At 35.0% G+C, this 19,110-nt stretch overlaps 1 protein-coding gene across 10 annotated transcripts in view; it reads right to left on the bottom strand.

Moving 5' to 3' along the window:
* Nucleotides 1–1,747: 1,747 nt before the first annotated feature.
* The window catches only part of LOC119838262 (poly(rC)-binding protein 3), a 136,258-nt gene continuing 118,895 nt past the window's right edge, over nucleotides 1,748–19,110 (bottom strand). For 5 of the 10 annotated variants that reach the window (XM_038364113.1, XM_038364111.1, XM_038364112.1 and 2 more), the window contains 10 exons: nucleotides 18,409–18,465; nucleotides 17,802–17,918; nucleotides 16,381–16,533; nucleotides 15,822–15,929; nucleotides 14,997–15,116; nucleotides 13,729–13,830; nucleotides 11,997–12,096; nucleotides 11,448–11,572; nucleotides 11,019–11,173; nucleotides 6,219–9,279 (listed from right to left, as the gene is read on the bottom strand). In XM_038364113.1, coding sequence (XP_038220041.1) covers nucleotides 9,000–9,279; nucleotides 11,019–11,173; nucleotides 11,448–11,572; nucleotides 11,997–12,096; nucleotides 13,729–13,830; nucleotides 14,997–15,116; nucleotides 15,822–15,929; nucleotides 16,381–16,533; nucleotides 17,802–17,918; nucleotides 18,409–18,465 — 1,317 coding nt within the window. In that variant the 3' untranslated portion in view covers nucleotides 6,219–8,999. Of the gene's footprint in view, nucleotides 5,789–6,218; nucleotides 9,280–11,018; nucleotides 11,174–11,447; nucleotides 11,573–11,996; nucleotides 12,097–13,728; nucleotides 13,831–14,996; nucleotides 15,117–15,821; nucleotides 15,930–16,380; nucleotides 16,534–17,801; nucleotides 17,919–18,408; nucleotides 18,466–19,110 lie in introns of those variants that run through there. The other 5 variants (XM_038364120.1, XM_038364121.1, XM_038364116.1 and 2 more) reach the window with 5 other exon arrangements.

Here is a 19,110-nt window from a genome sequence, read left to right as displayed (position 1 = left end):
ACTGTCTTCATAAGGGAGGCGCCCACGCTGTATTCAGTACAGCGTAGGCAAGTAAGTAACTTATAGTTTAATGACGTTATTTATTTCCAACTATTGAGTTACGGTATTACCGACCAAGCTTAGTGATTATAGTGAGAAGATAAACAATTTTATATAACCGATTGTGAATATTTTTAACAGAGGAGGAGGCCATCGCCCGCTGTAAGTTATTATATCTAATTCTAAGTGAGTTATTCCATTTCCAGCATAACAGACTAGACTAACTCAGGTGGATGGAAAAGAATAAGATCATTTGACTATAATATATTCATATGAGTCAAACTGTTATATAAAAGTGATGTTTGGAATTTAACATTATTCAGTCATTATGTTCATAAAATCATATCAAAATATTTTAATTGATATAAATCGGTGTTTTAGCACAGATTGAGATCAACTTTTGTTCGCTTTAACTTATCTATAACTAATGTTCCTCATAGGTATCCGCGTCCCCTATTAAACCTCCCCCCCGATCCTTAAAACTGTTCTTGGCCAAAATTCCTTTTTTCCTCGAATTTGTCGACTTCTAAATCAATCGTTCCGAAATCTTCAGTACGAATTCATACCCACAACTGCGCCGTGCATTTCTAAAAATCTTATACAGCTGATTGTGTATTATGCAGTACCTATAAACTAACATTGTAATGTTTTCTTTATAGTTTAGTTTTAAGATGTTTTAGATGTTTAATTTATATGCATGTGTTTGCCTTTTAAAGGTGAGCATTTAGTTCTTAATTTTTTATATTTACTTGCTGTAATTTCTTTTATATAATGCCTGTTGGTGAACCTAAAATAAATATATAAAAAATCTATTGAATTAGGTAAGTTTGCGTAGTAGCTAGTACAAATAAATCTTTACGTCTATTAATTCTTTACAAAATTGAATGTAATGTACTTCATTAAAATTAAAGGGAAATCCCGATTAAGTAACCTTCCTACATATTAGGTATAATTTAATAATTTCGTCATTTATCTCGCCACTAAGCTCGGTTCACGCATTAAAATTTTACTTGTCCTCGCAGACGTTCGATGTTACTAATTCTGTGTTTTTTGTAATCGTTAGTCTGAACACAATATTTTGCAATTTATCCTGTTGATGATACTGATACTTTTTCCAATTTAAATTTTTGCACATCAACTCCTTAAATGAATCGCAGTTATGTTACTAGATGGCGCAGTTACAAATTAAGATGATATGAGATGCTAAAGACTTCCCCATAATACACATATAACCTGTAGCACTCAGTGATCACGTACACAACGGTAAAATATTTTTTTATTTGTCCAGTGTTTCCTGACATTTGCGCATTCAAAAGAACAAGCAAACTCTTCAGCTTTATATTTTTTTTTATAGATTGCCGTGTGAATGAATGTTCGTCTGCTTGTAATGCTTTTACGGATACATCATAGCACCAATTCCCCCTTTTGCACCCACAACGCCAGGGACATAGTGAGCATTACTTAAGAGATCGGTAAGTATGTGGAAATTATAACGGCTGAACAAAATTCTATATAGCAGGTTATCTTTCTTCAGTAAATAAAACAAATCTATTTTATGTACACACTTTATTGAAATAACATAATGAAAACAAACAATTTAATATGTGAATGACAGTATACTGTAACCGTAAGTACAACATTTATATTATAAACATTAATCAATTCAATTCACAAAACGATTAGATATGTCGACAATTACATTGATATTTAATAAAGATATGACGAGTGAACATCGATTGCACTATTAAAAGAAGAGTCTAAGTGAGTGTAATTATCTTAAACATTTTGTTGCACATGCAAGGAAATACATTTATCTCAATAGTTATTATCCTACATGAATTAGATATGCCAGAATACCGACAATTTCAGAGCGTACTGTAACTTACATTATTTGAATTAGAATCAGTAGGGTGCGTGGGCTTTCTAATTTAAAAATAAACGCATATGTAAATACTGCATTATAAAAATTGGTGATAAATAAATAGTTAAATGCTTATCTAAATAGCAGCAGTATATAAGATTGATAGATTGTTAGCAATTTGACATTCTTACTATACTCAGTCATTATTTAATACTAAAACGGAAAACGAGACGCCACAGCCCACTTCATTAGAATCATAAATTTGTTCATTATACCACAATACAAAATTATGCCGTTGACTGGTTTCTATTCACAATGCGTCTGTACGAAATAAAATGTTTAGATATTTATTACTATACCGATACCGATACAAATATTGATAATAAACATTTTATGAGTGTCTCGTGATTGCTATACAATTTACCCTGGTCTACTTCCGTTGGATCATTATAATATTACTGAGTGGTCTTACTGTGAAAAGAATAAAGCGATTTTTTTATATATTGTATACGTTAAATAACAAATTACACAACCCTCTTTTTTCCAAACTTATAAAGTCTGCATTTCTGTAAAATACAATATAGCGATTCTATTACATTTGTAAATACTCTGCGATGGAGTAAATAACATTATCTCAACATTTTGGTTCTTAAATTTATTAATTTTTTTATTTATTCAATCATCCTAATATCCACAAACTCTGAAGGAGATGAATAAAAATGTGCATTACGAATTCAAAAATTCAGTGCTAACAAGAAAAAACATTTAAAATAAAATACATTTAATGTATAAATATTTGCTAAAATTGGATTTAATACTACAATATTATGGCGAAAACAGACCCTGTCAATAAAGGCTAATTAATATAATAAAAATTAGATGTAACAAAAAAAAAAAACAATAAAGGCACAAAATCAAAAACTCATGTCAAATTTGTTAATTATTCTATCCATTCAACATAAGAATAAATTTGCAACTTTGAAACGTGAATTATGTCGAAACTAAAAGCCTCTGAACGGCCGTCTCTATAAGCATACGTACAAATTAATACAACACCTGAACACTGAGCAATTGTAAATTTCTCCTTACAAAGATACTATCAGGGCTACTTGCGTATACAACTATCCTTATTTTTCACGCCATTCTCAAAATGAAGCAATCGTATACAAATAATGTATTGTCAAAATAAAATTTACGCTTATATAAATATTTAAATAATTGAGCAAATCAAAAGTAACGTTAACAATAACGAATAACATCTAGTCTAATATGATTACATTCCGTTCTATAATTATTGCAAAACTAATATGAACGTAATACACATATCAAATTAACACTAATATTCCTATCAATATTAAAATTGCATTGTACTAAATACACCATTTAACAACACCAATTTAAGTAACACGTGTTACGATTATCATTACGTAGAATATCTTGTGGGATAATTGAAGATTTTGAATTATATCTAGTAAGACTGTAAGAAAAAATTGTAGAAGATTGTACAATTTTAAATGTCTTACGAGAATTACCCGATAATACAACAAATGCACTACACATTTGCAATGTGCGATCACCAACGCTCTGGTGACACGAGTGAAGGACAGAAGCGTCTGAACCTATCTCCGCCTACGTTTATCGACCACTTAAGCTGACCATTTGCACAAAAGTGCATACCAGAAACGTTCATCACAGCTATAAAATTTCCTCTCTCTATTCACTTACTTCTTTCCTGTTAAAAAGTTATTTCTACGGATTAAATTCTATTTATACCTGTGGTACTTACACGTACAAAGCTCCATACATCGCTTAATTAGCAATTCTGTATATTAATACACAATATAAATAATTGATTTTATCATCTTTATTGCTAATGTAAAAATATTAAGCAAAGAACTTGTAAAGATAATAATTTTCATAATGTCGAACGTAAAGTTCAGATATTTTGCACGAATTAAACAATGATAATAATAATTAACGATCGAAATAAATTTTGACTAGATTATTATAAATGTTGTTCTGCCTTTTATCATCAGACCAATTTGACTAGCACGAAACGACAACTTCAACACAATTTACATTTTCACATACAACGACGCCACATTCAAACTTTTTTTAGATTCAACTTTGGCACAATTTTAATAAAAATCCACTTACTTTTTTTTATTGAAATACTAAAGGGGAAGACTTAGGGGAGAAATATGTACGAAGGATATGTATTTAAAATATGTGAGTCTTAATCATAAAGATCTTATCTCTACGGTGCAAAATAATGAATTGTGGTTTAAATTAATAACATTTAGTTACTTACATATTAATATATATGTTATCGACAATGCGACATTAAATAGTTTTAATTCATTTCCTAGGTACAAGATTTTTAAATACCATGTTCTTTTCAGCTACCCATTATTTTTGGCACATTCGTTTGTCACGTGGCACTTATTGAGTAAAACAATTCTCTTTCATCTGGTATCTACCAGTGTATTGTGGTCTTATTCTTAAATTAATACTATCCTAATTTTTTTTTTAGTTTTTTTGTTTTTATTTATTTGAGAAATATATAGCTTAACGCTGACCTATCTACATTGTCGATCTAAACATTATAATGAGCAGTCTGGAGAGGGTAATAAAAATAAACGAACATAATTTTATACATATAAGTCACTACTCTACTACTCTGAGAATAATTTAGTATTAATGCACAACATTCGTAATGTTTAAAAAAACTTTAACAATCTTTGGCTTTGATCCCTAAACCAATATTAAGTATTTGTTCGACTTTAAATTTTCAGAAGCCGATACCGACAACGTGTTTATAATGAGAGATCTGTTTATTATGTACGATAAGTTAGAAGACTATCACAATTAGCAACATTATCTTTACATACCTAATGTCTTTTGTGATCATATACAAATAAAATGATATACTGTTAACGTTTGTCTTCTGTCTCCTCTTTTTATTGTAAGTTTCTTAAAGGATTTGATCCCACCGGTTGCAAAGCTGCGCAGTTCTGTGTCGACGCAGCAGTCAGACATCTGTTACGCTCTGGTCATAGCCGTATTCACATTACATAAAACTATATCATCGAGTGGATATTTTTACAAGGATTCAGGAGTTAATCAAAACTCTCAACGATATATGACCAGATCGTACCAATGTTGAATGTAACACCTAAATTTGTAGGCAATTACAATTATATTTTAATACAAATATTGTCTTTAACCCTCTCACTCTGTTCGCTATTCTAACACTACGCTACGTCAGCGGGTCCGAGGTCGATTGTAACGCATCTACTCCTACGCCGACGCTCGTTTTAATAAATATTATTTGAACATTACAATCCCGATCGGCTCCGTGCCGACCGCTTTTAAAAGAATCCAGCCGTTAATTGAAATACTTGATCGCTTAAATCCATAGTAAATTCGATCAACTCGGCTACGTTCCGACGTCCCAACGCGGACCGTGAGCGGCGAACGAGAGTCGAGCCGTCGTTTACCGTCCCCGGTCGGGCGTCGGTCGTTCAAATTTCAAAATAATACGTTCAAAAACCTTAACTTTAAATTTTTTGACAATCGATTCAACGACCGACACGTCGCGCTCCAATCAATTAAATAGTGGAGAATAAATATAAGAATATCTAAAATACTTATAAACTCGTAACAAATGTAAACATCGCTGCCCCTCAGAGACAATATTCGGTCGCTCACTTGAAGAAGTAGATCGGAGCCAGAGGCCCGGCGGGGGGGAGCGCGCAGCAGGCGGCGCGGGGAGCGCGCGGGCCCGGCCCGCGGAGCCCCATTCAATGGATCGGCGCCTTCACTATGTGGTTGGGCGCGATGTAGTGGTAGCCGGGCAGCGGCAAGCCGGCCGTCTCCATCGTGATCCTGAAACACCAGCCCGTTGGAACATCAGCGGCTCGCCTGCGACACTTAGCTACGCTAACGGGTGCGACTGAGCCGCACGCGGCATCGCGAACGCCTCTAGAACACTGCATTGGATGGATCGAACTGGTGTGGGAGAATTGAATCGGTGTCGATGTGATTTCAAAAGATTAGCGTGATAGATTAAATGGATTAACTAGGACGCAAATTAAAATGTAAAGGAAACATCTTACCGGGATATGGGTGATCCAGTGAGCTGTAGGATGTGGGTTCTCGGTGAACCAAAATTCAGCATTTCAGGTATCACGGGAAGTGTTTGTGCCTGAGTAGGCAGGAAATGGCGTGGGTCTTGAAGGAGACTTTACATTTACATTATTACATTTAACCTGTACTTAACGAATACACGCATTAGTCAGTGGGAAATAAAAACACATTTATCGTTATGATTTTATTAAGTATGTACTAAAAACAATATCTTTCCTTAAATTTACTAGCGAGTAATAAGATTCCTGAAAAGTTATGAAAACGTCCACTACCTTAAAAATAACATGATTTTTATTACAAATAAAATTACATTGGCAGGCAAATAATCTGCTTTTTCTCACAACTACGTCTAATGTTAAACACGTTCGAATTGGACCTCGATTTTATGTTAGTTCTAACTTATCAGATGATGTAAAGGCAGCGTGAAGGCGCCACTATCTAACGCTAACAATCCAATGCACACTAACTCGGTGGCTTCACTTGCCCTTACTCATCGGAATACAAAATACTCCGTACTAACTCTATATGAAATTTTCTTAATACAATTATAAATAATGTAAAAATTTGAATCAGCTCAATCATTGTGCAAACACACGATAATAATTAAACTATTATTAAGTGAATATAAGAGATAAACGTTAAAGTGTTATTTACGATAAGAAAAAGATCGATTCATGTAATAAACAGCAAATCATTCCCCATTACAATAGAAGAAGTGGCTTCAAAATTAACAAAATGAAGTGGTTTAATGCCATGCCAATGTCAATTTAATAAGAAAATATTGTTATAAAGGAGACTCAAACAAAACCACTTGTTCTATTATAACGGATTGTTATAAATATAAAATATTTACGGCAACCGTATTTCAATATTTCTAAACTATTTCAATACAAACTACGATTTTAAATTTAAAAATAATCAGAGTCAACATGTACTTGCAGCCACCAAACGATACTTCAGGATATTTTATATCATTTTACTGTAAAACACTTGTCATATTGTATAAATAAAAATTGATTTTTCTCTATCCCACCAAAGACAATTAAAGAAATGAAAGTTGTATTACAAAATACAATTATGGTTCATAACATTCATTAAATACAACTTGTATTACTTTGCGGTAATATCGCTGTGCCCCACAAATGCTCACATACCACATCCATTTAATTTAATGAAGTATAGTTTGATGTCTTTATTATACACCCTGTAGTTCGGCTCATTTAGACTCTAATACCAAGCGCTCTGTAAATTTTACAGCCTATAAGCTTTCCTTATGTATTACTACTATTGTCTCGATCCCTAGTCATTGTTAGTCATATTACTTTTGATTGTCCTCGATTTAATAATAACGAAATTATCAACGCTTCTTCATTTCTATTGTCTCTGATAGACAATTGACAAATAAATGACTGGATGCTGATTTGATAATTTTTCCATTAGGTACTTTATATATAACATTAGTATTATACAACCAAGTGAATAGATAAATGGTATCATTATTGCCTTGTTTATTGCATTATGATTGTTTGAGTTAACATAATAATCATGTACAGACAGTATAGGACTTGTACTCAGAGATTAGTATACCTTACGATACTTGAATCTTATAATAACCGTTTCTTTTCGACAAAGAGATTTCCATATCATCCTTGGTCAGATAATTTTATATATAAATACGTTGAAAAGACTTTATACTTAGAAACTAAATAAAACTGCTCGTCCTCTTGGACTTATGAAACATCTCGACTTCTTTGGATGAGTTCAGTACAAATTCGTCATCACTTAACAGCGATGCCGAAAACTACGGCGTCAGCCACAAACGACTATAAAATGATATTTATGAGAATCTTGTTACGATCAGTCAAGTGGATCTAAATATAAATGTATTTAGAAAGTGACTATAATTATTTCACGACTATAACAAATATAGGTAATTATAGAAGCTACTATCGGAGATCAACTTAGGGACTTTTTCGATTGCAAGTCGTGATATGATATTGCGTCCAATAACTTATAGTGAAAATCAATGTTTGAACCACGTACTTTTCAGTGAAGGATTCTCGAAATGCGAAGGTATTTTGTTTTCAATATTTTGTTTCGTAACATTGTTCATGGAAGGTTGTATGAAATATTGGATATTAGTGAAACAGTTGAAAAGAAACAGTTTTATGCAAACATTTCTATCTTGACTGACCGTAAACAATGACGATTATAAATTAATTATAATTAAATAAATTATAATCAAATTTTGACATGTTATACGTCATACAATAACATCGCATTTTAAATACACGCTCAAACTAACGCAAATTTTAGTTTATTTTCTCAGACTCATTGCGAGCCACAAAAAAGTTTTAAAGAGCTAGACGCTCAAATTATTGCGAGTTTCGGAGCACTCGCGTAATTGCTTGAGCTCAAACATTATTGTTTGTTAATTATAAGCTCGACTAAACTAAAGAATTTTCAATACATCTAATCTTAGAACAACAGAACAGCCGTCGCGAAGTTTCGAATCTACACACTCTCTGACGGCTAACCTAACGAGGCGTGTATTGAACGGCGCTCAGAACAGAAAACAAAAAGTACGAATCTATCACGGAGACTACAATTCCATACTTCGTAAATCTCATAATTCCAAACAACATTTTTTTAAGGTGTTATTCCAACGCTCCTGCACTATGTACACTATATAGAACGCTTTGAATTGCAGTTTCTTGAAAAAATAAAATACTCTTTGGACCACTAATTACACCGTTCATTTCGTGTGATATTTATATATCGCCGATATTTAGTCTCGTTTGTCACAATTGCGATTCTAGACAAATGAACTTCCATTGATGAGGTTCTACCGTGATCCCCCCCCATCCGACAGCCCTGCAACGCACAGGGTATCTATAGAGCGTACACTGTGCAGGTGCGGGGCGCAGCACGTGCAAGCGGCGGGGACGCACTAGTAGGGGCTGTATTTGTTGCGCTCCTTGGAGCTCTTGGCGGGCTCGTCGTCCTGGCGGCGGAAGGCCTTGTGCGAGCGGTGCACGCCGGTGGTCTGCACGGGCGCGGGCCCGCCGGCCAGCAGGTCGGTGAGGCCGCCGAGCGCCGACAGCGAGCTGAGGGCCCCGAGCGCCCCGCTCTTACTGAGCAACTGCGCCAGCGGGATCGCCGACGCGAGCGGGCTCGTGTTCCCGCCCGAGCTCGACCCCCCCTCGAGATTCGCCTTCTGCAGCTCCACACTGGGGCGGGACAGGAACACGCGGTCAGGCGGTGTGTGGGACGCTTCGAATGCGACCTACCGTTACCCGGCTACCGCCTAGTTCTAAGTCTGTTTCGTTTCTACTTTTTTAGTCTTTATTTAACCCTGCTCAATGGATTCAATTTTTTTATTTTTTAGACTTATGGCATCTGGCATATATTTCATCTTTACCCTATCATCTGGATTTTATTTTTTGTACTCAACTCATAAAATTAATGATTTTTAACATAACTTAGAGTTACGCCAGTTCCATTATAACTTAACCCTAAGTAACAGTTTAGGTTTATTCGTTTTGACTACTACATGATTAACTAGCGAATTCCAGTATGTATAAAAACGGTTTTATTAAAAAATTAGTTGCATTACATCTATCTCAAATTTACTTCTTTAACTGTCAGGCTATCGAAGTCTTTTAACGAAGCGAATTTTATTTTATTGCTTAAGTTTCGTTAAAACATCTTACCACTAATAAAGGGATTATGATTTACTCATATATATTTAATCGTAGATAAAGTAATTCAATACACTTAACCAGTTTTGTTTTATATACGCAAATTTTTGACAAACTAAAGAACTAGGCGGAATTTCTCATCCTACATTGTTGATCCGAGACGACCGTACCTTTATGTTATTTTTATGCTCAAATGTCGGCCGATTGATTATTTAAACTACCTTACGTAGAATAGGTTACATTACCATGATTATTTTAAAGTATGTCTTCATTACTTTTTAGGTATTTCTTTTATATTCGTACCTCCAGACTAATTGTCATGTCTATATTAGTATTTTCTTTTGAGTTTTATAAGTATTTTCTTTTGAGATTTCACATAATTTCTATTATATGTTAAGGTTAAAATGAAACAATGATAAACAGTGTTTTGTAAAGTTTCTTAAATTGTATTTAAATGAGCCATTTTGTCAAAGCCAAAACCCACTAACGACATTTTCAATTAGGATAAGCAATTAATGATATAATATTAGGTAACAATAACAAAGACAATCAACAAATCGAATATAAAAAATAATGTTTGCATTTCTCATTCACTTGCAACTCATTTACAGTTTGTCTTCTGAAGATCGTATAATTCTTATTCAATCCGATTGGATAACTAACTTCTTGTTAACTTTTCACTCTGAAATGATACATTTCATCATAATTTTATACCAATATTTTATGTTACATTTCTGTTTAATATTCTAGGTTAGGTAATAGACGCAAATCTTTATACAACGCAGATTTATGTAAAACTAATATAAAATATGATTTTTTAAAGTTTTTTATCATATTTAGTGCTTTTCTGCAAAATCTCATTTATTTGTACGAGTGCACCGCTTCTATAACAACTTATTTGAAAGGCCACGTGTCATCTCGGATTGCAGGTAAACTTGTCATCGTTCCGCAAACGCACTTCGAAACGCCCCAGCCAAAGGTACAGAAAAATTAAAGGAAAATCAAGGGATAGTTAAAAAATTCGAGGCGGATCAGGCATTTATAAATCGGACATGATCAGGTAAACTCTACGTGTATCGCAAATTCAAGGAGCGGGGAGCGATCAAATGAAAGTAATCTAGGTCTCGAAATGAACTGGGAGTAGATTTGTTCTCGGTGTATGAAATTAAGGGATTCGGGTCACGTTTGAGGGGTTAGTTCAGAGGGGTCGTGATAGTGTGCGTGGTGTGGTGTGGTGTGATGTGGTGTGGTGTGGTGACGACACGTACCTCATGTTGATGAGGTACTGCGCGAGGGCCACGGAGTCGGGGTTGCCGGTGATGGTGATGGTGCGGTCGGTGGAGCCGCCCTCGCGCTCCTCGCAGTTCGATATCCGGATCATCGCGCCGGATATCTGGCGGATCTCCGCGATCTTGGTGCCGCCCTGCAAGTGTCGTCCATATCCATTTATAGCTCACTTCATTTATGCGTGTGTAATCAGAATACGTAAGATTACCTTCAAAGACGTGTCAAACGGATAAATGCAAAGTGGCGATTGATTTTTTGAAAAGTAATCAAATAAATGATATCAATAACGACAAAATAAGTAATATTGCAATTTAAACAATTCTGAAATAATTCGATGGCTGAAAATTAATAGAAACAAATTAAATAAGATTATTAGTTTCTCCGGTTTAAATACATTTGCAACTACCCACCTTGCCGATAATGCAGCCAATAAGCTCGTTGGGCACGGTCATCTCGTGTGACTGCTGGTTAGAAGCGGGCTGGTTGCGGCCCTGGTTGGACGTGCGCAGCTGCGATCCCGCCAACGCAGCCAAAGCTGTTAGAATATATAGAAAGATTTATTTAATGTCAAAAAAAGAAAAAATACTAAATTGTGTCTGAGTGTTTTTTAAATGCGGAATATGTAGAAACATTGTATTAACGTTTTACTTTCCCAGTGTTTGCTATAATTTAGTATCAAGGAATCGTAATGTTTGAATACCAGTAATAGAAAACGAAAGAATCAAAACAGCCATTTAACAAAATTTTCCAGCAACAAAAAGCACATATCATAAATAAAGAACAAAGATGAAAAGCAGAAACACATTGGCATATAGACCCACAAAAAAAAACATAATAAGAAATACTGATCCATAGTCGCAAACCCTTTATAATAAATGCCTTCTACGAATACAATATAAGCATGTCACAGACGCGAAGCCAAAACCCAACGATAGAATAAGTAACTGGACAGAACTAACCCTTACCTGCAGGATTGAGGCCACTCGCGTTGGCCGGTGCCAGACCTCCCAGGCCGAGAGCAGCCAAACCAGCAAGTGGCGATTTCGCCAGACCTCCCATCTAAAAACGATCCAATAGGTAAATACTTATACCTTTAATTTATTAGTTTTACACATAAAAATAACATAAGCGTGAACAAAAGTCGCCGCTTTTCTCATGACTTTACGTTAAAGAGCTTCAGCTGCTTGTTTTCGTTCTTCTGACATGGCCGGGATGGGATCGCTGGATAGGATACCTGGGTAAAAACGACACTAAAATACAATTGTAAATATAAAACAAACTCTCCCTTTATATTTTTGGACGTATTACATTTCTAATATCACCAACAAATCAGCTAACTGTAATAGGAAGGTTCAATTTGGATATTTGGATAGTATGGGCGCTCGGCTCATTTTTTTTAACCACATTGTGAGCTAAGGAGTGGTGCTGCCCTAATTTATGCACCGACAACATTAGGATACGTGACTTGATGAATCTAAAGACGAAATTTAATCGCATAACATATTCATGCGCTCAATGTTCCGAAGATGTTAATCATTGAGGAGCAAAAATAAAACATTGGAATAAGGTGAGGTATTGGCAAAGTATAAGAACAGGTGCAATAGAGGAATGTTTATATGATTATTACATAATCAAAACGCGAGTGAATAGACGATAACGTGAAAGCATTTACCACGGCGATGCCAGAAAACAAACAGATAAAGCTTACTGTGAATATAATAATAATATTCTATATAATTAATAAACATGTCATCCAATAATATGCTTATAGTGCTGAAAAGAACAAAAGCTATCTATAGGATGGTTCTACATACAAGGCGCAGGGATCTCGTGCAATAAATATTAAGGATTATTCATGACCCTAAAAGCACGGGGTTGCAGCGAAATAAATTACCACTGTGGACCACATCACCGGGATAACTAAGTCTATTAATTTAGTCATAGGGGGCTGTCTACGGGGGCTTTGGTACCAAACATCCATTTTGTGGGCAACCGGGGCAGCACCAATCAAAATATGTCACTCAGCTTACCACACAACCTCATAGATCCATTTTACTAGTGTTTCTATTATCGATATTTACATAAGAATATGGAGTATACTTGATTAAATGAATATTTACGCCGTATGTTCTTATCACCGAGTATAAAGACAATCGTATTTTTTTTTTGTAACATTCTGGGCTCATGCAATATGCTGTATAAACTAAAATGTCGCCATAACTTCGCGGTCGCGCAAGTATTATTATGGAGTAATTTCACGAATACGAAAAGATATTATTCGGAAAATCTACGGAAATCTGACACTTAGTAGCAACGGACACATTAATTCAGTTAATAGAAGTAATTGACAATTATCTACCTTTATATGAACTTATATAAATTTCAGTCTATCCAGAATTTTTGGTGATAAAAGTACAATTAACAATGTAATAATAGAATAGAATTTTAATAAAATTCACATTTTATATTTATTATTATTTACTGAAAAAAAAAAAACAAAAAACAAGATTCAACCCGTAATTACCCTAAACTTTCTAACTCAAGATCCCGACCGGGCGTATCAAACGAAAAAACGCGAGCGAACATCGAGCGTCATATAATCAATGGGGCTAGTTTGGGTGTCGAGTTAGCGAGGTGGTTAGGTCGCGGGGTCGCGGGGTCGCGGGGTCTATGAGGTCGGCGGGCACTCACAAGGTGGTCGTGCAGCGGCGGCGGCAGCAGGTGGTGCGGCGGCAGCGCGCCCGCGAGGGGCGGCTTCATCTCCAGCAGGGGGAACACCGGCGCGCACACCGCCTGACAACGCCCACACACCCTTAGCCATCGTGCACAGCCTGCGGCCTCGCTACACCTACACCTACGGCCTGCGCCACTAGCGTCCAATTGCCAACTCAACCCACGTACGAGACGTCGCTTCGAGAATTTTTTGTAACAAAAGCCACTTTCTTGATGCTTTGCAAACCAACAGATTTGTTTGATTTTACCCCTTACGTTTCGCACTTCTATTTATGTGTGAACTTTATATTTTCAGAATATAAAATCGTTTAACGCATATAACAAACGGGAAACATTGCCTTGGAGACATTAAATAATTACTATCTTGCGGGAATGTTTGTCGCATTCAAGATATTACGAGAAACTTTGCAACGAGAAAGTTATAGATAAAATTTAATAGGTACACATCCTGCAACAACCTATTTATAAACAACCTAAATTGAAAAACGCGTCAATCGATACCTTTTTATAAAAAACTTAATTCTGTAAAGTGCAACTAATATGCCTTTTTATGGTACTCGTAGATGTAACCTTTGCTATCAAATACTTTGCTTGTATCAATACATTTTTACAGTATATACAATACATAATATTGTATATTTATATAACGCTTTCTTTTCAATAACTATTAATTTGTGTACCGCTAATGTCATGAGACATGGACTTTACTAATTATGGCTATAAATCTTCGTCATTTTCCTGATATTTTACCTCACATATTGTTTCAAGTATCAGTGGTCCGAAAAGCTGACAACCAAAGAATACCATAACTACTGTATAATAAATAGCAACAACGTAAAATTAACGATCAATGAGTGATATTAAATGATGTTAGAAGCGAATATTCTGCCAGTATCTTTCGTATGCAATATTTGTTTTAACAAATTCATTTGGGGCTTGGCAATTCCTGTTGTTGGCAGGTTCTTTGCACACATACGGAAGTCAGGAACATGTCGTTTTATCATTCCTTTGTTTATATTCTTTATCTCGATTAGTTAGCCTGTCTATAGTTAAATAAAGTATTCCACTAATGTTGAGAAATTTTCTTAAAAATATATTGTTTATATACCATCAATGGTACCCGATAAGAATAAAATATTTTTTTTTTTAAAGGATTACTTTTTTAAATTTTGTATTAACATTGGAACACATAAATTGTATAAAAATCTATATCTCTTAAAACTTACATCTTGTGCAGGCACAGCATAGTTCCCTTGTATGGTGTACGCCTGCCCTCCGGCCAATATAACTGGCCCTGCCACATTAGGCTTCGGTCTGTATGGGATTGTCGCTCCCTTTGGTGGGCTCTGGAAGAAAATTTTCATTACCAGTTTGTAACGGTATAGTCTATCTAATATATAAAATTCTCGTGTCACAGTTTTCGTTGCCATACTCCTCCGAAACGGCTTGACCGATTTTGATGAAATTTTTTGTGCTTATCCGGTATCTATGAGAATCGGCCAACATCTATTTTTCATACCCCTAAATGATAAGAGTAAGGCAGAACAGCGTTTGCCGGGTGCAGCTAGTTATACTATACTAGCTGCGCCCCGCGATTTCACCGGCGTCAGTCCGTATCTCGTAGGAATGTCGGGACAAAAAAAGTAGCCTTTATGTTATTCCAGTTGTCCATCTATCTACGTACCATATTTCGTTGCAATCGGATCAGTAGTTTTTGCGTGAAAGAGCAACAAACGCACACACATCCTTACAAACTTTCGCATTTATAACACTAGTAGGATTATACTATAGTCATAAAGAAATATTATAGTTTTTTTTTTTACTTTTTTTCTTGGACATTGCTTTGTATGAAATAATCATGTTGTTTCTGCGTTTAATTAAGTATGAATGTATTTTAAGTTTTAAAAACCATCATCAAAGTTCTATAAAAACTATAAATGTAATTGTTCTTAATAAAATATTTATTAATACATGTCTTTAAAACAACTACATATTACAGATGGCTTTATGATTTTTCTTACAAATATGTATTTTTAAGTTAACATTCTTACCTCAAGCATAACACAGCAGATGTGATAAATGCACTGTGTTATCGCATCGCAAGTGCCACTGATTGTAACTGCTCTTTCAGTCGAGTTCGGCAACATTTCACTTGCGACCTGCAATGCAAAGTATTATCTTATTAAATTTCTATCTTATCTTATTATTTAATTAACATTGGTTGAATAGTTTAGGTGTCCATCGCGGACAAACTAAGTGACACGTAATTATATAGTATAATATATATTACTAGTGATTGCTCGCGTCTTCACATGCCTTAAATTCCGAGTAGTTTAATAGATGTTATCATAACCCTGTGTTGTAATAAACCTTCCTGTTGAATCCAATCTATCTGTTACTATACACTTTTTGTATTTAAAAAAAACCCATCAAAATCCGTTGTGTAGTTTTAATGATCTAAGCCATACATACAGACGTGGGAAGCGACTTTCCCTTGTACTATGTAATGACGATTTATCTTATTTATTAGACTTAGATATATGTGTAGCGAAGCGGGTGGCAGGCCACCACGTATCGCCCAACAGCAGCAGTCTGCAAGTAGCAAGTGACCTGTATATTGGCGCCGGTGACGTCACGGATCTCCTTGATCTTGGAGCCGCCCTTGCCGATGAGCGAGCCGCACTGCGACGCGGGCACGATGAGCCGCAGCGTGATCGGCGCGCGCGACCCGCCGCCGCCGCCCTCGTTGAACTGCGAGCACCACTGGAAATTCGATTATGCGATCGATTAGACAACTCAAACTCAAACTCAAACACTCATATATACAATTAGACTTCTAAACGAAGCACTTGTGAATTGTCATAACATAGCTTTAACATTTAAAAGCGTTCGGAAAGCAGTTTTTACAGAGATGAAGAAACTATATAGTTGCTCTATTCCAAGTATGTCAATTTTATATTTTAAAACATAGGTAATATGTTTACATAATAATGATTACAAAGAACTGTCCTGTGTTATAAATATATTGATATAGATTAAGATGGGGCTGTGATAAATATTTGTTTGATCCAATCAAAACATACTTAATCTACACGATTGTCTAATTGGTGCAGTCAGTTGATAACAAATCAGTGGTAGTAGTTGGCACGAACATTGAATAATCAACGTACGATCACAAAGGCATAATCCGAACGTATGGGCCATGTTTCTGAGTGATAATTATTCATTCAACAGAATATTAAAACACAATTGATATGAAAATCGGGTGAATTAAAAAAAAAAAAGGTGTTGAAAAAGTCTTGAACAACGAGCACAATCCATGTAAATGCACTTGGAGTGTTCAAAGTAAAGTAACATATTTTGTACAGTATTAAATAGTTAACAGTATTTGATAGTTTTCATAAGCAACAGGCAGTGACATCTATATCCCAGTGACAACTATTTGTCCATCTGAATATTAAACCACAAGTCATCTCAGACAAATACTTAAATATAAAATATAAATTAATATTATGCATATTTATCACAATCAATTTATAAAGCAGTGACAGATTCTATTTAAAGTCCTCATAAATTTATAATTAATTAATCGTTAATTCACTCTTTGAAACTTGTTTGGGAAGTTGTTTGACAAGAATGATTGTATTTTTTGACACAAAATAAGTGTAGTTGGTATTCTTCTACTATATAAAAATAAGTCGGGTTTTCCTTCCTGACGCTATAACTCCAGAACGCACGAACCGATTTCCACGGTTTTGCATTTGTTGGAAAGGTCTCAGGCTCCGTGAGGTTTAGAGCAAAGAAAATTCCGAAAAATTTCAACAGAAAAGCGGAAAAAACGATGCCATCTGGTGGCGAAACGGAGTTCGCCGGGTTTGCTAGTAATTTTATAAAATGTACTGAATACTGCTACAGTATTTATTCAAAACCAAGTATAAATGAAATAATGATATACCATTTCTGTAAGATAAGTACAATAAAATTTGTTTTTTTTTTTTTTGTATTTTGAAATAGTAATAAATGTAACTTACCTCTTCAAACTTTTTGCAGATAAGTGTAAATGCTTTGAATATAGCACTTGTGGTGCCAGTGACAGTGACAATGCGTTCTGGACACGATCCATCGGATATGTTGATTTTAGCTCCGGACTGAAAGAATTAAATAGATGTCAAACTACTACTTTTTGATACATTAAAAAATATTACAACATACACTCTGTACACAATAGATTCCTATTTATTACTATTGCAGAAATTAAAGCGAGAGGTTTTAGGATTTCACATGGTCATCATGAAAACGGCAAATAAATTATGTTAAATTTGACGCATGGAGCATAGAAGAAATTCTACAACAATGGGAAAGTTAACAAGACAGGTTTTATGTAGGTGTGTTATTTATATACATCTTGTTAGATTGATTGTTTTCACCACATTAAAAATGCAATTAACATTGAGGTAAGATAACATTTTTTAGGTATAGTTTTGTAACTATTATGAAGGTAAATTGTGTTGACAGAAATAGCTGTAGACACTTTTTAACTATCATGGTTTTCAATATGAAAAACGAGTTTGGTGATACATTTTTTAATTTACAAGTAATTAATTAGCTTATCAATTTTAACATTCATTAATGACTTACCTCTTCTCTAAATCTCTTCACAATTTCTCCCTTTTTTCCAATAATGCTGCCAACCTCCTGTAAATAAAAAGCGGCTTTTTGAAATATGCATTTAACACTATTGGCAAACAACGCAACGCAGATGCATACGTAATTAATTCAACAGCTTAAGATTTATAACGTACAAAAGAGTCGCCTCTAAGATCCAACAATAGCACGAGCAAGGCGAGTCTTTGCATTAATAGACGCATCAGGGATGCACGAGGACAGTTTTATTGACTGCATTGTAGACATCAGTCAGTTCCTGGCGTGGCAGCCAGCTGACTCCGGCAGTATGCGGCCAATGTAAATGCGTTTGTCTAGGCGTCAAAGCCGCGAATCTTTAAGTACACAAATAGCTGAGCAAAATCAACGACACAAGACGCAAGTGCACATGAGTTCAAAGAACTTCGACAAAAATAACATGATACATTTTAGAATACTATAAATTGAAAATATGTGCAACTTAATAGATTTTGTTGTGATAGTAAATAGTATAAAAAGGTAGGAATGAGCATGCTCAGCAGTTTTCATGCAACTATAATGTTGTGGAAATGAGAAAGTGCGATGAGAAATTGTAACAAATCAAGCATTTCATTGTGTAAATTTTTTTTGTTAATTATTCTTTAATACTACAATCTGTCTCCTGTGTGGGACATTCAGCAGCATGTTGGTTGGTGCTAT

Source organism: Zerene cesonia, unplaced genomic scaffold, assembly GCF_012273895.1.
Source record: "Zerene cesonia ecotype Mississippi unplaced genomic scaffold, Zerene_cesonia_1.1 Zces_u002, whole genome shotgun sequence".
In the NCBI taxonomy this organism is placed as follows: Eukaryota; Metazoa; Arthropoda; class Insecta; order Lepidoptera; family Pieridae; genus Zerene; species Zerene cesonia.
This window is presented reverse-complemented; position numbering and strand designations above follow the sequence as displayed.